Below are 25511 nucleotides of genomic sequence, written 5' to 3' on the forward strand. Positions count from 1 at the left end.
AAAAATTTTTTCTTACAACCTTTTTAGTTACTGTTGTATGTGGCTTCCCCTCCATTTGTTTCAGTGGCGTTTTACTGTACTTAGAATTAAAATTTGAACCTTGAGAATCATTATTACTTTTATTTCTTTTTTTTAAATAAACTTATTTATTTATGGCTGTGTTGGGTCTTTGTCGCTGTGCGTGGGCTTTCTCTAGTTGGGGCGAGCGCGAGCTACTCTTCCTTGCTGTGTGCAGGCTTCTCATTGTGGTGGCTTCTCTTGTTGTGGAGCACAGGCTCTAGGTGCATGGGCTTCAGTAGTTGTGGCACATGGACTCAGTAGTTGTGGCGTGCAGGCTCAGTAGTTGTGACGCACAGGCTTAGTTGCTCTGCAGCATGTGGGATATTCCCAGACCAGGGCTCAAACCCATGTCCCCTGCATTGGCAGGCGGATTCTTAACCACTGCGCCACCAGGTAAGTCCTTACTACTTTAATTTCTGATAAATACATTTAAATTTTTTAGAATGGAAAAGATTTCAGTCTAAACTGTAATCTCCTCCTGGTGACTAGTAAAAGATTACTTAATGTATTAATCTTAGCTATGTGTTTGTTGGCTCTTCTTCTGAGGATATGATAAATATCTTGCTATAAAAGTAATAAGTGAAATTGATTTAGTATCATTTGAACAAATACATCTTTCCTAGATCCTTTATATTTGTTTAAGGTTTTTATGGGAGATGCTAATTATGCTCTGTGACCTACATTTTGCATTTTAATTGAACATATATCCTGGTTTACTACTGATTCAAATCTGAAACTTTTTTTTGTTTGTTTCAGATGGAGATCTTATAACAATTTTTGATAGTTCTGACCTTTCCTTTGCAATTCAGTGTAGTAGGATACTGAAACTGACGTTATTTGGTAAGTGGTAAACTTTCTAATAAATTTACTATTTTATTCATTGTATTTTTATGAAAAACTTAAGCTTTTTTCTTTTTCTTTTTTTTTTTTTTTTTTTTGCGGTACGCGGGCCTCTCACTGCTGTGGCCTCTCCCGTTGCGGAGCACAGGCTCCGGACGTGCAGACTCAGCGGCCATGGCCCACGGGCCCAGCCGCTCCGGGGCACGCAGGATCCCCCCAGACCGGGGCACGAACCCACGTCCCCTGCATCGGCAGGCGGACTCCCAACCACTGCGCCACCAGGGAAGCCCAACTTTTTTCATTTTAAAGACTCAGAATTAAGTGGTAACTTTTCAGCTATATCAGAATTTTTAAATTATTAAGGCTTAACTATATTCTTTTTCTTTGAAGATTAGTAGAAAGTAGACATATTTTAAATAACCCGTCTGCTCAGTTACCCTAAATACTAATGTGTGCCACTTGTATAAGTGTTTCCAGGATTGAAAATAATTGCAGTGTTAAAACTACCTTTATTAAGTTTAGTTCTCTAAGAATATATAATTATCTTTTCTAATGTAGTATGGTTTTACTTATTCTCAGGGTTTAACGCATAGGCCTGATACATTTTAGAAATTATTTTTCAAGGAGTACTTAAAGATTAGAGATAGTTCTGATAAAAAACAAATATAAGACTAACTTTAATCTATTAGATTTTGTTTTCTTATAGATCATGACAGATTTGCAAGGCAGAGAACACTTAAGGGACAAGCTAGAAGTGATTGCAGGGTTAAAGTGGTAGTATGATTATGTGAAATATAAAATGTGGACTTTTTTTCTGGATGTTTTGGTTAGCATTTTAAAAAAATTTTGTGACTCAAGTGGGGCAAAGGAAATACCCTTTTAAAACTCAGGCAAACTGGGTGTTTGTCAGAGGAAACAAATTGTAATAAGCTTTCTGGAAAAAAAAAACTTATGTGGCACTGACCATTACAGTTCCATGAAATATGATCATGGCCAATTGATTTAATTTGTATTTATTTTCTCTCCATCTAGGAAGGGTGAACATGAATCATTTTAAAATGCTAATAACAAAAACTGTTAAAAATATTTTTAAATAAAAGGTATCTTTTTACAATATTGAATCTAAAATACTTAACCACTATTGGCCACCTATCAAGCAGATTAGGTAAACTGAAAATCTTCATCCCAGAAACACTGAGGATGTGCTAAATAAATTATTTCAAATATATTTTTTGAATTACACACCTGAGCTTGCTCAAGAACTTGAGGAAAATGTCAGGGACCCAAATAGAGTTAAAAACCAGCACCTGAAGTACCAAAAGCTGAGACTTGGGATGCTTTTGGTGGCGATGATGAAGGTTTTAGTGTGCATAATCTAAGGATTTGTCATTTGGTATCTACGTGGTATAGGCCTTGGGTCCTAGACCCTCAGTGGCTATACTCTCAAAAAGAATATTGTAGAAGAAAAATATCTCTTCGTTGGTAGAGTGAAGGAATTGACAGGGGAAATTCTCATATACCCTGGGATGCCAGGGGTTTGCAAAGGCTCCCTTGTGGATTCATAACCAGTGGTCCTTTGGGAACTCCCAAGCCCAGATACTACCATGAAAAATTGCAAGAAACAAAGGCAGAAGTCTCTCTGGAGGGTATATGTTCTCAGTTCAAATCACATAGGCTTCTCACAGATAAAATCCTGTTGATGAACTTAGAGGTCAAAACTGTAAGACACATGAAACATCCATGTAAGCAAGAAACAATGGGTACAACTAATAGTAGGATTAGATTTCCAAGAACTTCAGTTAGTAGAAGTGATAATAAAATATATATTAAAAGTTATTGGACATAAAAGAAGAAATAAGAGTATAAGAACTAGGCACTATGAAAAAAGGAACCGATTAAAAACTTAAGGTAGATAAACAACAAGGACCTACAGTATAGCACAGGGGACTGTATTACAAGATTCAACCATCTTGTAATAACCTATAATGGAAAATCTGAAAAAGAATATATATATATATATATATATATATATATATAAAACTGAATCACTGTGCAGTACACCTGAAACTAACACAACATTGTAAATCAGCTATACATCAATACTCCCCCCCAATAAAAAAGAACTTAAGGTAACTTGTGGAAATGAAAAATATTAGTCAATGAAAATTGAAAATAAATACTAAGTGGTGAGTTAGAACAGCAGGTTAGTCACAGCCAAAGAGGGAATTAGTAAAGTGGAAGGTGGTCTAAAGAAGTGACAGAATAGAGCACAAAAACACAGAGATGGAGAATAATGAGAGGGAATTTGAGAAAGTCCAGCTTATTTCCATTAAGACTTTAAAGAAGAAGAGAATAGGGGAGTGGAAATATATGAGGAAGTAATGACTAAAGAATTTTTCAGAATTGTATAAAAGATATAAACCCTCAGTTTCAGGAGGCACAGTGAGTCCTGAGCAGGGTAAGTAAAAATAAATCTCCATTGGATGTATTGTCATGAAGCTGGAGAATATATAAGACAAAGACATAATCTTAAAAGTAGCCTGAGTGAATCAGCCTGTAGACTGATCACCTACAAAGCAATTAGACTGTTAGTAGACTTCTTCACAGTTAACAGTAACAGAAACTGGAAGACAGTAGAATAACATCTTCCACTGTTCAGAAAAAGATGGGTAGAAAAGTAGCATTCTGTAGTCTGCTAAACTTAAGGAATAAGGGGAAATAACATTTTCAAACAAAGACTGAGAATTTATCAAGCGTCACGGACGCTTGTTAAAAGAATTTTTAAAAATGGTTTGTCAGCAAGAAGGAAATTGAGTCCGAAGAATGGTGAAAGATGCAAGAAATTGTGAGCAAATAAACTGGTTAATGTGTGAATTTAAATGAGCACTGATTATTAAATAATAGTTATAGGAATATAGAAACGAGATGGGACAAAAATACTGAGCAATAATTATATCTAAGACAGGAAAGGATGATAGGAATTAAAATACTTTAAAGACTTGGATTCTTTGGGAGGAGGATAGTAATTAACTTAGGTTTTTTAAATTGAAGTATGCTTTTCTAAAATGTAAGAGGGATTATTGAAAGACTAGAAATAGCCAGTAGAGGGAAAAGAAGGAAACAAAGGGTACTTACTTGGTTAACTAGATGGTGAGGAAGGAGGAAAAGAAGCACAGAGAAAGCTTGAAAAATAGAAAGCACAAAATACTAACCACAGTACACATAAACAGACTAAACATACAAGTTAAAAGACAGACGCTTTTATTGGTTAAACAATTTTGTTACATGCTGATTATAAGAGACATACCAAAAGATTATTATGCAGAGTTGGAAAGAAAGTAAAGGGCTAGAAAAGTTTGTATACTAGACAAACTCAAGGCTACTTTGTAGTATAACAGAGTAGACTCTTAAGTGAAAACTTTATTAGTAATAGTCACTTCATCATGATAAAAAATAATTCTCTGGGAAGATATAATAATTCTGAACACTTAACACATCATAACCTTAGATTTTTCCTCAAGGAAAAATTGACAGAAGAAGGAAAAATTCATAAGAGAGCTTTCAATACGCTTCTCTCTGAAACTGATAGGTTAAGCAGCCTCAAAATTTAAACAGAACAAATACAGGCTTGATCTTATACATCTAGCAATCAGGACAGGATTCAATTTTTCTTTAGTGCATATGGATATTTATAAAAGCTGACCATGTACTAGGTTTTCTAATGAGTCTCAATAAATATCAGGGAAGGAATATCCTAGAGATCATATTCTCTGGTCTCATTAGGAACTATTTGACAAAAAAGAACCCAAACTCCCATACTTTTGAAGATAAAAATATGCTTTTAAGTAACATATCAAAGAAGAAATCATAATACGAATTAGAAATAATTAGTGATGACTTTTTTTTTTTTTTTTTTTTTGCTATATGTGGGCCTCTCACTGTTGTGGCCTCTCCTGTTGTGGAGCACAGGCTCTGGACGCACAGGCTCAGCAGCCATGGCTCACGGGCCCAGCCGCTCCGCGGCATGTGGGATCTTCCCAGACCGGGGCACGAACCCGTGTCCCCTGCATCGGCAGGCGGACTCTGAACCACTGCGCCACCAGGGAAGCCCAGTGATGACTTTTATATGACATAGTTTTTAGAGCATGCTAAAGCTAAAAAGAAAAAGGACAAAATAAGTCCAGATAACTTGGAAGAAAATAATAAAGAGCAGAAATGAACTAGAAGTTGGGGAATTGATAGGATCAGCAGTTTTGAAAACATACAGCTAGCAAACCTCTATTGAGATTACTTAAGAAAAAAGGCACAAGTAAGCGGTTTTAGGAATGAAACGGGGCTTAATTTCAAATACATTGCAATGAGGGAGAATGAACACCATGGAGAACAATAGGGTGTCAGTAAAAACGTGTAAGAAAGGAATTTTCATAGGGCTTGGGCTTGTGTTAGGTGATTTTGGATAAGGTTCAAGGAATGGGGCTTTGGTGGGGGTAGTGAATTGAGGCTAAAGCTGTGATTGGTAAAACTGCGACAGTCACGCATAATTAGCCAGGGATGTTTGGTCATTTTTGTGGTTTGGTCAACGTTCTTGTTTTTGTCTAGTTCTCACATGATAATGGACTGGCTTTCTTTTTTGTCTTGAGCTATCACAGTCCCACAGTGATCTTTTCTGATAGTTCATGTTCTTTGTCTGTTTTTTAAATTTTGAAAATTTTATTGAGATGTATTTGATGTACTGTCAGTGTTTTCTGAAATTGTTTATGTTCAACAAGAGAACACCACAATCTACCTGTCAGTGCCATGCCAGCTTCTAGCAACACTCAAGCCTGTCCTACAGTACTGGGCCAGTTCTTAGCTGTCAGGAGCTGCTTTTCTCCTTTTCAGCTATTAGAGAAAAACAGTAATACCCAGTAAAAGCCAGTCATTGATACAGGTAGATTATATTGAGCTTCCTCATAACTATGTAGGGAGTATGTAAAATACTGGTGGATTGTCTTTTAAAAGCTTATATTGGTGGTTTGATGTTTGAAACATATTTTACAAAGAATCTCACTGAACCTTTATTTTCAAATAGATTTCCTTTTCTAATTTGGTGCCTTAGGAATTAATATATATGTATACTGACAATGCATAAAAAACATTTGAGTTTAGTTTAATTTTTCAACTCCTGTCTTGAGGTTTGCATTCAGAGCCTTGTGAATTAATAAATTAAAAATTTTAAAATTAACAATCTCGGTGACGGTCTGTTTTGCTGGATGAAGGATTCTTTATTATTTAGTCAGCTGAAAGTCATTTGCACAAAATGGGTAATTAAATGAGGTAATATTGCCTTTGTTTAAAAAAAACAATGATTATTGAATAACCTGACTTTTTGTGGCTAATGTGCTGCTTTTGAAGTAACTACTTTGAAGGACAGTGGTGATGTGAATTTATGAATTCTGCATTTTTTTAATAGGTTACTTTTTAGGTCAGTTATTTTAGGTAGCTAATTTTTCTTGTTTTTAGGTCAGAAGTAGGCAAGAATGATAAAAAAAAAACCTACAGTCATATTGTACCTTTAATACGGTGTTCATTGAATATTTTAAGGCTATAAAAGAGTTGTGTGAAATAAAATGAGCTTTTGAAGGTACATAATTTCTATTAAAAATATATTAAAGCTTTCTGTATTTTTAATTTATTTCACTGTAGTTGAATTCTTTTAATTAACTTGTTTTGTTTTGATTTACCATTATGGGTCGCAAGCCATAGATCTGGCATCAGCAAAGACTGATGAATGTTTATTTTTTCCAAAAATTAGTAACTAGCAATGAAGAATCCTTTCCTTAAAAAGTTATTTGAATGATGTCAATAGGTATCTTGTTTGATTTTGTTTAACTTTTTAAAGAAGTTATTTTCATTTTTCCTTATTGCGTATTATTCTACTGATATCCTTATTGAAGAATATTTCCTTATTTTAAGAAAATTAATGCTTTTATTCCAGTTAATGGCCAGCCAAGACCCCTTGAATCAAGTCAGGTGAAATATCTTCGTCGAGAACTGATAGAACTTCGAAATAAAGTGAATCGCTTATTGGATAGCTTGGAACCACCTGGAGAACCGGGACCATCCACCAACATTCCTGAAAATGGTAGACCATGAAGTCATTTTATTCTGACTTATCCTTTTTATATCTTTTTGCAGATTTTTTTTTCTAACTCTTCTTCAGCAGGAGTAGGATGGCACCTCCATTGTCACCCTTTCTTATTCCTGCATCTGTGCTAATATTCATATCTGTGTTCCCAAACCTGGCCGTTCATTAAGATTATTGGGAGATTTTATTATACCAATTCCTGGATCTCATCCCAGACCTCTTGGAGGGCAGGGCCCCGGGGATCCCATTGTTAAAGTGCCCTCTGGGTGATTGTTTTACAGCTAGTCTTAGATTCCTGGGTTTATGACATAGGTTGGTTTTCAAACCCCTTTGACTCTTGAACCCTTTTCAATGTAATAGTTGACTAGTGAACCTTAGTAATGGAAATCATTTCATGAATTTTATGTGATATATGAAGTATTAATAGTTTCAAGTAAAAAAGTAATCTTAGATTAGTACACTCAAATGGTGTATAGTTTATCTTAAGCACAGTGTTCATAATATGCAAAGAAAAATGTATTTTTTTCCATTTTACAGATGACATGTACTATTTACATTAAGATAAAGCAAGGTTTATTGACAAATTTGGAACTGAATATAGTTTGGGGACCAAATATATTATAAAATATAGACTGAAATTTAAGTATGGCTTGAAAGTAGATTTTAAAAGACTTGCTTCCCTCGACTTTTAATATTAGATGTTGCACTTTAAAAATAAACACTTATTTTTTTAATAATTTTTGTGTTTGCATATAAGTTTCACATGCTTAAAACTGTCCATATTGTGAAATAGTAGTATTTTATAGACTCTGGATGACTGGCTGTAAGGGGCTTAATAGTGGCATTGTATAATCCCTTGCAACCTTTAGATTCTGAGATACTCTCTTTTTGGCCCCATTTAAATTTTGGAGTTTTGTTTGATTTAGTTAAGGATGCATTATCCGTCATTTCCCTCTTCCTCCAGCCATGTGGAATTGTGTTAGTGGTAGATGGCTTGATACATACTTGGTGATTGATTAGTAATTTCTAGTTTCACTTCCAGATTTCAGAACATATTAAAGAGATGTGCTGAAATACTACAGTGAGATCCTTCTGGCCTCTTTATGGTGAAACCTTTTATATTTCAGGTCAAAGCAAATGGCCTTTTCTGAATCCTATCTCTCCAAACAAAAATCTCCAATTTTAGGTCAAGGATCTGAAGAAAACTTTTGACTGTTTTCCCAGAAGAAATCATAGATGCTGATACAACTACATTTGCATATAACTTGAAGGAGTTAAAGCATCTGTAGAATATTATGAAACTTAGATCAGAATTCAACAAGTAGAGCCAGTACTGTGCAGAAACCTACAGTAGCCTATATTCTGCTCTAAGGAATAGATTTATAAGCTTTTTGGTTTTGGTGAAACAACCTTTCTATTCACTTATTTCTCTCCACATACTGCTTTTCTTTATCAGTTTATTTCCAGGTGTTCATATGTTTTATTGTTAACATCTCACCTATGTTAATGTAAAAGATGTTAAAAATTGGTTTCTTCTCTGCATCTTGGAAATTATATCATGTATTGTTTCTTTATGTGGCCATCCTTCTAGTCATTGTGTCCTGAGTTACTTAATGAACTGAATAATACATTCTATGCTTTTTTCTTTAATTAAATTAATTAATTAATTAATTTTCATACAGCAGGTTCTTACTAGTTATCTATTTTATACATATTAGTGTACATATGTCAATCCCAATCTCCTGATTCCTCCCACACCACCTCTTTCCCCCCAGTATACATACATTTGTTCTCTATGTCTGTGCTTCTATTTCTGCTTTGCAAATAAGATCATGTATACCATTTTTCTAGATTCCACATATATGCGTTAATATACGATATTTGTTTTTCTCTTCCTGACTTTCTTCACTCTGTATGACAGTCTCTAGGTCCAGCCACGTCTCTACAAATGACCCAATTTCATTCCTTTTTATGGCTGAGTTATATTCCATTGTATATATGTACCACATCTTCTTTATCCATTTGTCTGTTGATGGGCATTTAGGTTGCTTCCATGACCTGGCTATTATAAATAGTGCTGCAGTGAACATTGGGGTGCATGTGTCTTTTTGAATTACTGTTTTCTCTGGGTATATGCCCAGTATTGGGATTGCTGGGTAATATGGTAGTTCTATTTTTAGTTTCTTAAGGAACCTCCATACTGTTCTCTGTAGTGGCTGTATCAAATTACATTCCCACCGACAGTGCAAGAGCCCTCCCTTTATTCCACACCCTCTCTAGCATTTGTTGTTTGTAGATTTTCTGATGATGCCCATTCTGACTGGTGTGAGGTGATACCTCATTGTAGGTTTTTTTTTTTTTTTTTTTTTTTTTTTGTCTGTGTTGGGTCTTTGTTTCTGTGCGAGGGCTTTCTCTAGTTGCGGCAAGTGGGGGCCACTTCATCGCAGTGCGTGGGCCTCTCATTGTCGTGGCCTCTCTTGTTGTGGAGCACAAGCTCCAGACGCGCAGGCTCAGTAGTTGTGGCTCACAGGCCTAGATGCTCCACGGCATGTGGGATCTTCCCAGACCAGGGCTCGAACCCATGTCCCCTGCATTGGTAGGTGGATTCTTAACCACTGCTCCACCAGGGAAGCACCATGTCCCCTGCATTGGCAGGTGGATTCTTAACCACTGCTCCACCAGGGAAGCCCCCTCACTGCAGTTTTGATTCGCATTTCTGTAGTAATTAGTGATGTTGAGCAGCCTTTCATGCACCTCTTGGCCATCTGTATGTCTTCTTTGGAGAAATGTCTGTTTAGTCTTCTGCCCATTTTTGGGTTGGGCTGTTTCTTGTTTTAATATTGAGCTGCATGGGCTGTTTACATATTTTGGAGATTAATCCTTTGTCCATTGATTCATTTGCAAATATTTTCTCCCATTCTGAGGGTTGTCTTTTCGCTTGTTTGTAGTTTCCTTTGATGTGCAAAAGCTTTTAAATTTCATTAGGTCCCATTTGTTTAATTTTGTTTTTATTTCCATTACTTTAGGAGGTGGGTCATAAAACATCTTGCTATAATTTATGTCAAAGAGTGTTCTTCCTATGTTTTCTTCTAAGAGTTTAATCGTGTCTGGTCTTACATTTAGGTCTTCAATCCATTTTAAGTTTATTTTTGTGTATGGTATTAGGGAGTGTTCTAAATTCATTCTTTTACATGTAGCTGTCGAGTTTTCCCAGCACCACTTATTGAAGAGACTGTCTTTTCTCCGTTGTATATCCTTGTTTCCTTTGTCATAGATAAGTTGACCATAGGTGTGTGGGTTTATCTTTGGGCTTTCTGTCCTGTTCCATTGATCTATATTACTGTTTTTGTGCCAATACCATATTGTCTTGAGTACTGTAGCTTTGTAGTATAGTCTGAAATTAGGGAGTCTGATTCTTCCACCTCCATTTTTTCCCCTCAAGATTGCTCTGGCTGTTTGGAGTCTTTTGTGTCTCCATACAAATTTTAAGATTTTTTTGTTCTAGTTCTGTAAAAAATGCCATTGGTAATTAGAGATTGCATTGAATCTGTAGATTGCTTTGGGTAGTATAGTCATTTTCACAATATTGATTCTTCCAATCCAGGAACATGGTGTACCTCTCCATCTGTTTGTATCACCCTTGATTTCTTTCATCCGTATCTTATAGTTTTCTGAGGACAGGTCTTTTACCTCCTTAGGTTGGTTTATTCCTAGGTATTTTATTGTTTTTGTTGCAGTGGTGAATGGGATTGTTTCCTTAATTTCTCTTTCTGATCTTTTGGTGTTAGTGTACAGGAATGCAGGAGATTTTTGTGCATTAATTTTGTATCCTGCAACTTTACCAAATTCATTGATTACCTCTAGTAGTTTTCTGGTAGCATCTTTAGGATTATTTGTGTATAGTATCATGTCATTTGCAAACAGTGACAGTTTTACTTCTTCTTTTCCAATTTGGATTCCTTTTATTTCCTTTTCTTCTCTGATTGCTATGGCTACGAGTTCCAAAACTATGTTGAATAATAGTGGCGAGAGTGAACATCCTTGTCTTGTTCCTGATCTTAGAGGAAATGCTTTCAGTTTTCCACCATTGAGAATGATGTTGGCTGTGGGTTTGTCGTATATGGCCTTTATTATGTTGAGTAGGTTCCCTCTGTGCCCACTTTCTGGAGAGTTTTTATCATAAATTGGTGTTGAATTTTGTCTAAAGCTTCTTCTGCATCTACTGAGATGATCATATGGTTTTTATTCTTCAGTTTGTTAATATGGTGTATCACATTGATTGATTTGCGTATATTGAAGAATCCTTGCATCCCTGGGATAAATCCCACTTGACCATGGTGTATGATCCTTTTAATGTGTTGTTGGATTCTGTTTGCTAGTATTTTGTTGAGGATTTTTGCATCTATATTCATCAGTGATATTGGTCTGTCATTTTCTTTTTTTGTAGTATCTTTGTCTGGTTTTAGTATCAGGGTGATGGTGGCTTTGTAGAATGAGTTTGGGAGTGTTCCTTCGTCTGCAATTTTTTGGAAGAGTTTGAGAAGGGTAGGTGTTAGCTCTTCTCTAAATGTGTGGTAGAATTCACCTGTGAAGCCATCTGGTCCTGGACTTTTGATTTTTGGATGATTTTTAATCACAGTTTCAATTTCATTACTTGTGATTGGTCTGTTCATATTTTCTATTTCTTCCTGGTTCAGTCTTGGAAGGTTATACCTTTCTAAGAATTTGTCCATTTCTTCCAGGTTGTCCATTTTATTGGCATAGAGTAGCTTGCAATAGTCTCTTATAATGCTTTGTATTTCTGCAGTGTCTGTTGTAACTTCTCCTTTTTCATTTCTAATTTTATTGATTTGAGTCCTCTCCCTCTGTTTCTTGATGAGTCTGTCTAAAGGGTTATCAATTTTGTTTATCTTCTCAAAGAACAAGCTTTTAGTTTTATTGATCTTTGCTATTGTTTTCTATTTCATTTATTTCTGCTCTGATCTTTATGATTTCTTTCCTTCTACTAACTTTGGGTTTTGTTTGTTCTTCTTTCTCTAGTTGCTTTAGGTGTAAGGTTAGATTGTTAATTTGAGATTTTTCTTGTTTCTTGAGGTAGGATTGTATTCCTATAAACTTCCCTCTTAGAACTGCTTTTGCTGCTTCCCATAGGTTTTGGATTGTCGTGTTTTCGTTGTCATTTGTCTCTAGGTATTTTTTGATTTCCTCTTTGATTTCTTCAGTGATCTCTTGGTTATTTAGTAACGTACTGTTTAGCCTCTGTGTGTTTGTGTTTTTTACGTTTTTTTTCCCTGTAATTTATTTCTAATCTCACAGCGTTGTGGTCAGAGAAGATGCTTGGTATGATTTCAGTTTTCTTAAATTTACCAAAGCTTGATTTGTGGCCAGGATGTGATCTGTACTGGAGGATGTTCCATGTGCACTTGAGAAGAAAGTGTAATCTGCTGTTTTTGGATGGAATGTCCTATAAAGTACATTCTATGCTTTATTTACTTATTTTTTGTGGTACGCGGGCCTCTCCCTGTTGCGGCCTCTCCCGTTGCGGAGCACAGGCTCCGGATGCGCAGGCCCAGTGGCCATGGCTCACGGGCCCAGCTGTTTGGCGGCATGCGGGACCCTCCCGGACTGGGGCACGAACCCGCGTCCCCTGCATCGGCAGGCAGACTCCCAACCACTGCGCCACCAGGGAAGCCCTATGCTTTATTTATTTTTTTTTGCAGTACGCGGGCCTCTCACCGCTATGGCCTCTCCCATTGCAGAGCACAGGCTCCGGACGCGCAGGCCCAGCGGCCACGGCTCACGGGCCCAGCCGCTCCGCGGCATGTGGGATCCTCCCGAACCGGGGCACGAACCCGTGTCCCCTGCATTGGCAGGCGGACTCTCAACCACTGCGCCACCAGGGAAGCCCCCTATGCTTTATTTTTATAGACGGTTGTAACTTTTTTTTTTCCTCTCCTGTACTTAGGTTGCTTACCTATTTTATGAAATTTCCTAAGCTTCTAAGCTCTTAGAACATATTCTAATTTAATAATCTCAAGAAAAAAAAAACATAAAATAGGCCAAAAAACTACATCAGAAACTGAAAGTCTGGTTCACCAAACAAAACTACAACTCAGCTGTCAGTGCTCTTTAAAATGCTGTGCCTTGCCCTCACCGAGAAACATATAGCTACCTATGTTTTTCAGCACTCTACCTCTGTAATGGACTCCTTGGACACTTGCTTGGACATTTGCTTTCCTCTATGAGGCAGATGATGTGTAGGCCACCTTAAATACTGGATTGACCTGTAGCAGTAGCTCTTCAGTAGCTGCTGGAGAAGTAGTGGGCTAGTGGACGTATATTGTGTTTCCTGGTGAATTTAGTTTGCCCTAAGTGGAAGTATGCATAGGTCGTGGAAGGTAGCAGTGTGAGGGGAAATAATCGTAAGATTGGTGTGATGTGCTATTGGGATGTGGCCTTGGAATTAGAGGAGGGAAATTGGTGAGGAAGATGGATGACTGGCAGACTTATTTTAAAGGAGTAGTTATAGAAGCTTTCTTACAGAAATTTAGGAAATATTAATGTAAGTAGAGGAATGATAGGAATAAATGAGAGCTGTAAGCCCATGTGTGCTTATATTCCACTTAGTCCGTACATTTTTTCACAAGATAAATTTGGTCTTGATCACAGAGATGGTCTAATAACTGATGTTCATTTACTTGGTTGGTAACAGAAAGGAATTGATAATTGTCTGTTATTTGAGTAAGTGGTTAGCAGTATTCTTTTCGTTAACTTGTTTGTTTTGTTTTCAAATTTTTTAATATGTTGGCCTTAAGTTTCTATTTATAAAATGTAGGTTATCCTTGAACTCCTTTTCTTTCACAAGGTAGTATAAATGCCTGTTTAGTACCTTAGTATCCTTAGAAGAAAAGCATGGTTTAAAATTTTTCCTGCTCATAATGTTTAAAATTCTATTTTTCAAAATATTTTATTATGGAAAAATTGAAACATATATAAACGGAGGCATAATACTATAAGGAATTTCATGAACCCACACAGCTTCAACAATTATCAATTCATAGTATCATGCCGTCTATACTTGCACACATTTCTACCTCTCCCATGTTATTTTGAGCAAATCTCAGACACCTATCGTTTTATCTGTAGTAAGTAATAAGTATTTTAAAGGAAGACATAGTAAATTAAAAGTATGCATTGGCTTGAGGTTTCCATGAAATTTAATAATGAACCAGAAGACAAGTAAAAATAAAACATAAAAGTTGATATCATAACTTTAGTTAAGCTTTTTTATCCTTTTAGAAAATAAAGCATTAGTGCACAGTATGAGTCTGATACTAGGATATAGGTCATAGGTCTTCAAAAAGAAGGGTAAAAATGTTTCTGTCTGTAAAGGTGCTTGTATTTTTTTTTCTCATCTGATAATTCTTAGGCAAGGACATACATAATAGCTTTTTCAAAAAATTTTATCTATTTTGCATCTCTTTTTGACCTTTTTTCCTGATTTTACAAACAAAAATATAAACAAGTATAAAGAAGAAAGTAAAATTATCTATAATCCTATTTTCAGAGATACCTTCAACATTCCAGAGTATATGCACATATATATTTCGCTGTCATATATTTTTAGGCCTTATTGAGTATAGATAAAATAGAAACAAGTTTTTGCTTATTTCTTTTATAGATACTGTGGATAGTAGGGAAGAAAAGCCTGCTGCTTCTGATTCTTCTGGGAAACAGTCTACTCAGGTTATGGCAGCAAGTATGTCAGCTTTTGATCCTTTAAAAAACCAAGATGAAATCAATAAAAATGTCATGTCAGCATTTGGCTTAACAGATGATCAGGTTTCAGGTAAGTTAGTGCCTTCCTCCCATCCTTTATTCCCCCTCTCCTTCCTCCCCTTTCCTTCTTTCCTTCTTTAATGGAAGATAACTTGGATATGGTGAAGTGCTCAAATCTTAAGAGTTCAGTTCAATAAATGTTTACATATGTATATACCCTATGTAAAATACCAACAAGATCAAGATGTAGATGATTTCCAGCACTCTGCAAAGCTTTCTCATGCCCTCTCCCAGGCAATAGAACTGTCCTCTTTAAAGACTAACTTCTGTTGGTTCAGGTAAATTTTATCAGAAGTAGAATTCAGAGGGTTTATTTTTCTAAAAATCTGAGTCATTTATAATCTTATTTCAGATGTGTTGCTGGGTTTAAATTATATTTGATATCTTACTCTTTTGATCTTAAACTAAGGCAATTTAAATGAAGATTTCTGGTTCAATTTAGTGTAGAAACTGCTTTTATTTGAATGATTTTAACCTTAAAACAGCATCTATACTGTGCTTTCTTTTTATATTTTGGGCATCATTTCTTCAACATTTTTTCTGCTTTCTCTCTTTTGGCATTCCAATTACACGTACACTGGAGAGCTTGATTGTCCCACGGCTCTCTGAGGTTCATTTTTCTTCACTCTTTTTTCTCTCTGTTCTTCGGATTGGATGATTCCTGTTGATCACTCTTCACGTTCACTGATTTTTTTCTACCACTTCCAATCTGCTATTAAACCTTTCTAGTGAATTTTACCTCTCAGTTATTGTGCTTTCAGCTCTAGAATTTCCGTTTGGTTCTTTTTATAGTGTTAGTTTTTTCTGTTAAGATTTCTTACCTCTTACCTTTTCATTCATTAAGATTGTATTTCCCTTTAATTCATTGAAGGTACTTTTATTTAATTCTTTAAAATTATTTATAAAGCTGCTTTGAAATGTTCGCTACATCCAGCATCTGGGCCTGTTTGGAGTCAGTTTCTTCTGCTCTTTCCCTCAGGGGAAACTGAGTATGGGTCACATATTCCTGTTTCTTTGCACATCTGACAGTTTTTGATTGAAAACTGGACATTGTGGTTAATATGTTCTAATAACTTGGTATTCTTCAGTCTAATACTCTCCCAGCTGAGCTATTTCAGCAAAGACTTGGGATTCTTTTAGGTTCTTGTGAGGATTTTTTGTTACTGCTGCTCTAGTATTTACTCAAATTACTCCTTCCTCCTGGGATTATAGCAGCTGACAGCTCTGCTAAGTCCTTTCAGCTCTAGGTGTGCTGCTTTTTCTTCTGTGCCCTCTTGGTGTCACCCTCTCCCCTCCTACCCCCATGGTCAGCTGGGGGTTTGGGACTGAGCTTATACTCATATTTTAGGTCTCATTCCTTCAGTGACTCTTACTCAAGGGCTTTTCCCCTCACATTTCTGGCTGCTTGACCAACCATGAAGTTAACATCAGTTTTCTGTTGTTGGAGCTGCAGAGGTTGGGGTTTGTAATTCTCACCTGTTGTAATTCCACTGGGGGCAAACTCTTGGTGTCTGCTGACATTTGGCTGACCTCTAGTCATTTCAAATAGTTGTTTTCTTCTATTTTGTCCAGGTTTTTAAGTTTTTTGTGGGAGGTTTTACCTGATCAGTTTACTTTGCCATTATCAGTAACTGGAAAGATAGAAAAAGAAAATTAGTAGAAAAAATCCTTTTGAGACTTTTATGGGACTATTTATTAAAGAGAATTGTGTGACATTCTGAAAAAGAGAGGCGAATACTTGTACGTGATGTATGTTCTTGGCAAAAGAAGACATCACATAAGTGGTCCATCTGAAAAACACATTTTTAGAGCAACTGAAATATGAGTTAATATTACAGCTTTGTAATATTTAAGACTTCAAGATAGGCCAGATAGAGGGAGTAAATAGTTACATGTGAGGTCAGGCTTAAAATTTTTGATTAGAATATAGTATAGACCAGACTAATATGATTACTGTGATTCATATTATATTTGAAGACCATTTTTCTGGTAGCTTTGTATGTTGAATTGAAGTAGGAAGAACTGTACACATAGAAAATGCCAGGATACTTTGTAAAGTTACTCAGGTTATGATGTGAAAAACTTGGCTACAGTAGTGAATGTGTACATGGAGGGATGAACTATTATGATAGGAAAAGCAACACTAACTAATAGCTTATGTACAAGGAAGAAAAGAGGAGTCGAAGTAGTATTTTTTTAGGATAATAACATAGTGTGTTTGTGTTATCTGTGTTACCCTTCTTAGGAGGGACGTGTGTATGTATTTATTTGTCTACATGTTGATAAATATCAGTGAAATGGTGGTACGCAGGTGCGACTGTCCATTTTACTCTGGCAGTCATCAGTTTCTCTTGCGTTACCACTACCATTATCCTAGTTTAGGTTCTCATCAATATCTGGACTATCAGCTTCCAACTATGTGCCTCTAATACAGTGCTAAGTTCTGGGATATACCAGTGCAAAGGATAGAGGTTTGGCCCTCAGGGAAATTAGTCTGCTAGTAATAGCAAGTACTTATGTGGAGCTTTCTAAGTGATACTCACTTTTATAAGCTCTTGCTATATAATCATTTTTTAATTTTCAGTTTTAATATATTTTATATTAAATATATTAATATATTTAAATAATGTTTTAATATATTTCTTTTTTTAATATTTTTTGTTGAGGTATAGTTGATGGTACAATATTATATAAAGTTTCAGGTGTACAACATAGTGATTCACAATTTTTAAAGGCTATACTCCATTTATAGTTATAAAACATTGGCTATATTCTCTGTGTTGTATAATATATCCTTGTAGTTTACTTATTTTATATATAATATTGATAGTTTGTACCTCTTAATCCCCTACACTTCTTGCCCCTCCCCCATAACCACTTTTATAAGTATTTGCTATAAGCTCTTATTAACTCACAATCCTTACAGTAACCTTATGAAGTAGGAATTAGTATTTCTTCTGTACAGATGAGGAAACTGAGGCACAGAAAGAGATCAAGTAACATGCCCAAAGTTACACAGCTACTAAGTGGCAGCATTGGGATTTGAACCTAGACAGTCTGGCTCCAAAAGTTGTGCTTTTAACCATTCTTCTATATTGCCCAAACAAAAAGAACTTAAAGAAGTAAACATATCTATAATCTACAGTTATCTTCAGAATGTCTTTTTTGCCTGTTACAGTATTGGAGCTGTAGCAAATTCTCTCCATTTACTTCTTTGTTCATTATTTTAGAAGAATTTTGAGTGGTTCCATGTGTAAGAGAGCTAGGCCTTGTGAGGCAGATGGAAGGAATCAGAAAGGGACCTGGCCAAAAGAGCTCCAAGTCTAAGAGGGAAGATGAGGCCTCTTCAGAAATACAAAGTAGAAGTTGGTAAGGGTCTTAATAAAAGTATACTCCATAGAAGTTCACAAGTGGAGAAAAGTATTTATGGGTGAAGAAGCCTTACTAGAAGTGTGGAGTTATAACTGAGTTTTAAGGAATGTTTATTTAGATATGTGAAAATGGGACAGTGAAGGGAACAGTGATTAATGAAATGGAGGCAGAGAAAGTATTAGATCTATTGGGGGAATGGGGAATATGTTAGTTTAACTGAAGGGGGCGTGTGAGAAGAGGAATTGTGAGAAATGTTTGGACCCTTGAATGCCAAGCTAGAGGCTTGAACTTGATTTATGGGCAGTGGAGGCCCATTGAAGAATGAAATGAGGGCTTCCCTGGTGGCACAGTGGTTAAGAATTCACCTGCCAATGCAGGGGACACGGGTTCGAGCCCTGGTCTGAGAAGATCCCACATGCCGCGGAGCAACTAAGTCTGTGCACCACCACTACTGAGCCTGCACTCTAGAGCCTGCGAGCCACAACTACTGAAGCCCACGCACCTAGAGCCCATACTCTGCAACAAGAGAAGCCACCGCAATGAGAAGCCTGTGCACCACTACGAAAAGTAGCCCCCGCTCGCCGCCACTAGAGAAAGCCGGCACGCAGCAACAAAGACCCGACGCAGCCAAAAATAAATAGATAAATAAATAAATAAATTTATTTTTTTTAAAATGAATTGATACTTTTGGTTGATCTAAAAATAGATTACATAAAGTGGTGGATACTGTTATCGCAGAGGTGAGTTTTGGTTTTTGCAGGGGGAGTTTAGGACTCAGGAATGTAGCACTCCACACTTTACAGGGAAGGATTTCCAGTTGTAGCTTTGGATTCTTGAGAGATTGGAGCAAAGGAAAAAAGTATATACGTCAATATATAAGGCTGCATTTGGGTTGTGCTTATTCTATAGTACTTTTATTTTTAGTCTCTTAACCAAACTTATTATTGAGCTTGTTGGGGACAGGTCTTGTATTAGAAACTGAGCTGACTTTTCATGACCACCCAGGGCCACCCAGTGCTCCTGCCGAAGACCGTTCAGGAACTCCCGACAGCATTGCTTCCTCCTCCTCTGCAGCTCACCCACCAGGAGTTCAGCCACAGCAGCCACCATATACAGGAGCTCAGACTCAAGCAGGTCAGAGTGAAGGTAAAATAGAGCTTAGAGCACATGTGCGGAAAGGTACATGTGCAGAAACGTTTATTATGGCGTTGTTGGTAACGGTGAAAAGCTTACATGTGCATTCACGCTATGAACACTGTTGTAAAAATTTTTGATGTACTGACATAGTATACTTTTGGGTTAAAAAAACCAAATAGAACAATGTCAGATATGCTTCTGATTATTGGAAAGGAAAAAAACCTAAAAATGTTTAAAGCATAATATTTAGGTGCTATTTTATTCCCTTCTGCCTTCCCCTCTTGCAACTGTATTATTTTTGTAATTTAAAAAATAGAGGTAAAGCATAACATTAGTTAAGTAGTTTTTTTGAAAGATAAATAGCCATTTATATTTTTGTGCAGTTAGCAATATGTCTTTTGTGGAAAAAGCAAATGTATTTTAAATCAAACTTTTCTTCTCTAAATGATGTGTTCTCGGATGAGCAGTTTAATCTCTCTGGGTTTTTATATTCTCCCACCGTAAATTGTGAAAATTGGACTAAATCAGTGGTTTTAAAAGAGGGTCTTTAGTCCTGAATGAAATAGAGCTTAAAAGCTCAGTATTTAAAACAAGTAAGGGGTCACTGCCATTGTTGAAGGGGATTGAGGGGCCGCAAGCTCAGGATAGCAGACACTGAGGTGCCTCATTGAAACCCTTGGAGCTCTGCAGAACGTGGCCTCGGGGTTACTCATCTAGGGTTCCTTCTAGATGTCAAAATGTTACTTCTTTGAATTGCCCATGCTTGTTAGGCCCTTTAAAGCCCTATGTTTTACTTTAAAACAATCACCAGGTGGTGCTCTATTTGCGTAAAGGGGCCAGGTGGTATGACAGGATGTATTTTCAGCACGAGAAGCAAGTGACTGAGTTTATTAATCACATTAAAACAAAACAAATAAACCCCCCAAAACAGTCTAAAATGAACCGAGCAGTTTTGTAATAGATTTCTACTTATTCTGTGGTGGTACTTTTAGGTTTGTCCCATTGGATAAATGATAGTGATAGAGATTGGCAGGTGGCATTTTGTTGACAAATGGGTGGTTTGGGAAGAATTTCTTACTGCTACAGCCTCTTCTCAACAAACTTTAGTCATAGTCTTTCCTTTGTACCAAGATGCAACTGCCAGAACTGGAATAAGATAGAATTGAGGCAGATGTGTCTGAAACAGGGAGGAAGAAACAGAGTTTGGATATGATGGGAGTTTAATGGCTATATCAGATGAACTAACATCGCTTTTAAAAAAAAATCCTATTTTAAGCCATGTATACTGTTGTAGGATGACAGTTGGAAGGGTAATTGTACCAAATAATGTTTGCTGTTCACTCATAAAGGAATGGGATTTAAGGCTCTGCTAACAATATCTCAAATTATTTTATCAGGGGTTTGTTTTCGTGGAAAATTTATTTTCAAATAGATAAAACTTTAGTAATATAAAAGGATATACAGTGGAAATTAGAAAATGCTGTTTCCCACTTCTGACCCCCAGCAACCAAGTTCCCTTTTCTAGAGGCATCAGGTTGACACCATTTGGTGTGAAGTGAATTTCTTTAGGGTGGCATTAATTGTATTCCTTCCTAAAGCCGTTACTTTTTAGTGTACATTAAAACATTGTAATGTACATTGTAATGAAAAATTTGTACAGTTATTAATGTGACATCAGTCAATAGATTAGCATTGTGGAGGTAAATCTCTAGATCAGTGCTGTCTAAAAGAAATACCATGGAAGCTACATGTAATTTAAAATTTTCTATTAGCCACATTAAAAAATTTTTTAATGGTAAAATTAATTTCCATTATACATTTTATTTAATCCAGTATATCCAGTGTATCAACTTGTAATCATTATTAAAAAGTTATTAATGTTCTACATTTTGGTTTTCATGCTGTATATTGGAAATCTGGGGTGTGACATCAATTTGAAACACTTCAAAACATGTACAGCATATCACAGTTAAGACTGGCCACATTTCAGGTGTTTATTAGTTGTCATACGTGGCTAGTGCCTGTTGTATTGGATAGCACAGCTCTAGATTAATGTATCAGTCATTTACAGATTCCCAAGATGAATTACAGGCTACTTTAATGAATACTTTTTGACGTATGATATATAATGAGTCCCTGGCATCACCAGTTAGTTAGATCAACTGCTGGTTATAATTTCAGCAGAATAATCAACATAAAAATCTACTACTAATAATTAATAATAGCAATTTCTTAGAACAGAATATGAAATAATCTAAAATAAAGTAAATAATTCTGAGTTATTATCTAAATTCCATAAAAGGGGCCTTGGATTTGTAAATTTTTTTCCCAAGGATTTTAGTCTTAATATGTTGTTCAGTTAAAAGGATCAACAAAATATTAAGCTTCATGAAAAGAAACAGAATGGACAGTATTATCCTTTTTCGCCTAAGGCAGGTGCCTCTTACTGGAAAGCTATGTGCACTAGAGTAGTTGCCAAAAACATAATAAAAAAGTGGCAAGGATACAGAAAAGAGCACTAAAAGTCATCAAAGGCTAGGAAGTATTGCTGTTTGACAAGCTAAAAAGGTGACAAGGATATAATTGAAATCTGTAAATCATATGTCAATAAAATGGATAAGCTGAGTAGACTTTTAAAGTAGCTTTTATTATGTAAATTTTGAAACATGCAAAAGTAGAGATAGAATAATCAACTCTTCATGTTTCTGTCATGGCTTCAACACTTACTAATATTTTAGCATTCTTTTTTCATCTCTTCCACTCCCCTCTTTTCACTCAATTATTTTAGTATGCATGTCTAAATGATACTCTTTTCTTTTTAATGTAATCACCATATCACTATTATACATAACAATATTGTGATTCTTTTTTTTAAAACTTTACTGAATATGGTTGATTTACAATGTTGTGTTAATTTCTGCTGTATAGCAGAGTGACTTAGTTATATGTATATATATTCTTTTTCATATTCTTTTCCATGTGGTTTAAGTGATTAAGTGATTCTTTTTTTTTTTTTTTTTTTTTGCGGTATGTGGGCCTCTCACTGTTGCGGCCTCTCCCGTTGCGGAGCACAGGCTCCGGACGCACAGGCCCAGCGGTCATGGCTCACGGGCCCAGCCGCTCCGCGGCATGCGGGATCCTCCCAGACCGGGGCACGAACCCGTCTCCCCTGCATCGGCAGGCGGACTCTCAACCACTGCGCCACCAGGGAAGCCCGATTAAGTGATTCTTAATGTCAACACATTATATTTGAATTTCTGTAGTTGTCTCATAGTTACTTTATTACAGTTGGGGGCTTGTTCAAATTAGGAGTCTTATAACAAGGTTCACATATTCCATTTGATTGTGTGTCTTAAGTCTTTTTTTTTAATAGCTGTCAACCCTACATGTTTCTAAAGTCAAAACTATGTATGTTAATTAACTATTGCTATGTTAACAATTTATGCCAAAACATAGATGCTTAAAACAACCAACAGTTATTATCTCACAGTTTCAGAATCGGGGACCTGGGAGACCCTTAGCTTGGTGGTTTTGGCTCAGGGTCTCTCATGAGCTTACAGTCTTCTGAAGCTTAACCTGCACTGAAGGATTCACTTTGAAGATGACTCCCTCACATGGTTGTTGGCAGGAGGCTTCATTTCCTCACCACATGGATCTCATAGGCTGCTTGGGTGACCTCATGACAGGCAGCTTCCACCAGAGTGAATGATCAAGACAGTAATAGGAGATGGTTGTCTTTCACGACGTGTCCTCAGAAATGTCATTGTCATTTCTGCAATATTCTAATGATATAGAGGTCAGCCCTATTCAGTGTGAGGGGACTACACAAGAGAGTGAATACTCATGTGTTTATTGCTTGGTCTTTGCTAATTTTTGTATTGTGGAGTTAATCTTTCTAATTTCTAAAAATGTAAAGGATACCAACCCCTCATCATATGCTATACATGTGCAGGAGTCATTGAGGGTCATCATAGAGGCTGGCTACCAATCTATGCCACAAAGTATAGTCCTAGAAGCCTTACCATTACTCTTTGCTTCATCCTATTCTCTTTCTCCCTAGGTAATATGTTTTACTGCTTTTACTTTTTTCTACCATTGATTCTTTCTGAAAATATAATACACAAAACGTAGCTTATATATATTTTTTCCCTCAGATCATAGCTTACTCTAAACTCTGTTGGCACCTTGCTTTTTCGCTTAATATATCCTGTAGCTCTCTCCTTCTTCAAGTATGTCAAGTTGTTCTTCATTGTTTACAACTGAACACAGACTTCTTAATTTTCAGAATACTGTGACAGAGAGTGAGAGTCCTGTTTTGGACTTGAATGAAGTGTATTTAAAACAAGTAAAAGAAATACTTTGTAGAGATAGTATTTAACCACAGGGTTGGCATTTTCACAATGAGTTCGAAGCAGATTAAGAAAAAAATAGAGCATGCACTTGCTTTAAGAATTGTTGTACCCTGTCATTTTTTTATTGAGGAAAATGATTAGGCTTTTTTGAGTGGGAGATCCTTAGGCTCATTGGCAGCAGTCTACTACATGGAGCTTTAATCTCAGACTTTTCGATGATACCTAAGTTAATGTTTATATTAAACAAGATAACATGTACAAAACTCCTTTTAAGCTAACGCTCTAGAGTTATGCCTGGGTTCTGGTGATGATTCTTACTAGCTGTGATGTATTGACCCCAGGTAAGTTGCTTGATCTTTCTGTACTGAAAAAAGGATTGCTAGTGAGGTTGATTTTTTTTTCCCCTATGTATTCATTGTGTGTTCTTTGCTCATTTTTGTTTTGTAGAGTTAATGCTTCTGATCTCTAGGAATTAGAACCCACTGTCAAATGCTATGCATATTCCTCCCCTTTGATTATATTTCTGTACCAGATTCTGGCCACTTCCATTCTAAAATTTAGTTATGAAATACAATCTAGGATTAAGGCAGTATCTTCTAAAAGGTGGTTAACTTCTGTACTACCTTTTGTGGTATTGATAAATCTTGAACCATTAAGAAAGCATTTAAGAAACTTTTTGTCAGTTTTTGGTTGTATTTGGGAAGAGGATTAATAGCTTAAAAATAGTTAAGCAAATTTTATTTCTATCATAAAAAGCATACCACTGCTTGCTAGGAAATAATCTGGCTATCAGTAAGGTCATAGCTCATTTAGTGCTGCAGTACGTAGAGCTGGGCACCCAGTCCAGTAGCGTGGGTTCTATCCTGGGATCGCAACCTGTGAGCACTAGCTGCCTCCTGCATCTCAGTTTGAATGGCACTAGATAATGCATTGACTTTTTTTCAGTCATTGTCTTTTTCCGCCAAAAGTATGCTATTTATGTGTTGTCTTTTGATTAACAGCAGGTAGTTTGAATATTTTTTAAAGATTCAGCAACATAAAGTTGTTTTAAAGATTTAAATACTAGCTAGATTTTTTAAAAATTTAAATTCTAGCTAGATATTACAGTGCAAGTTTTATTGCTCTCTAGGCATTAGATCTAGCTAAATCCACCATTAGAACAACTGTAAAGTAGTAGAGATGATAAAGACGTGAACCAGTAAATTCTTATGTGTTTGGAAATCACAGGAGCTATTAATGGTATTTGCCCCTTTCCTCAAGTTTTTATTTATTGATTTTTACTGAACATTAGTAGTACATATCTGTTGGCAGTTGGGTTTGAAAACATTAGTTTTTCTGGAATTTCTGAAATAACCACTCATGTTATTTGCTGCCGATTAGAGTTCTCTGCAGTTATTCCACAGCAGAGTGGCCACACTTGTTAAATTGTTCATTCTTCTCTTCTTCATGACAGTTAGAGAGGAACAAACACATTCTTGTGTTTTGGTTCTCAGTGTGTTTATGTGTGTGAATGGGGAGAGAATTAAATGTGCTTTGAAAGCGTTTCTCTTCTGCCGTGTGAAACCTGCCTCTTTGCCTTGTCTTGTCTCTTTTAGGGCAGATGTACCAGCAGTACCCACAGCAGGCTGGCTACGGCACTCAGCCACAGGTGCCCCCCCAGCCGACGCAGCAGTACGGCATTCAGTATGCAGGTGAGCGGGTGTCCAGAGGGAGCTGTCTCTGTGCTCAAGAAACTTTAATTCTTTCCCCCTAATTCCTTGATTTGTTATAGTAGGTATTAAGTA

The 25511-nt window shown here is 36.4% G+C and overlaps 1 protein-coding gene across 4 annotated transcripts in view; it reads left to right on the top strand.

Moving 5' to 3' along the window:
* The window catches only part of TFG (trafficking from ER to golgi regulator), a 37349-nt gene that overhangs the window by 7600 nt on the left and 4238 nt on the right, over positions 1 to 25511 (top strand). For 2 of the 4 annotated variants that reach the window (XM_060098685.1, XM_060098684.1), the window contains exons 3-7: positions 817 to 900; positions 6878 to 7024; positions 14709 to 14876; positions 19244 to 19384; positions 25323 to 25418. In XM_060098685.1, the coding sequence (XP_059954668.1) occupies positions 817 to 900; positions 6878 to 7024; positions 14709 to 14876; positions 19244 to 19384; positions 25323 to 25418 (636 nt within the window). The remainder of the gene's footprint in view (positions 1 to 816; positions 901 to 6877; positions 7025 to 14708; positions 14877 to 19243; positions 19385 to 25322; positions 25419 to 25511) is intronic. The other 2 variants (XM_060098686.1, XM_060098687.1) reach the window with 2 other exon arrangements.

Source organism: Mesoplodon densirostris, chromosome 5 (genome assembly GCF_025265405.1).
Source record: "Mesoplodon densirostris isolate mMesDen1 chromosome 5, mMesDen1 primary haplotype, whole genome shotgun sequence".
NCBI classification, from domain to species: domain Eukaryota; kingdom Metazoa; phylum Chordata; class Mammalia; order Artiodactyla; family Ziphiidae; genus Mesoplodon; species Mesoplodon densirostris.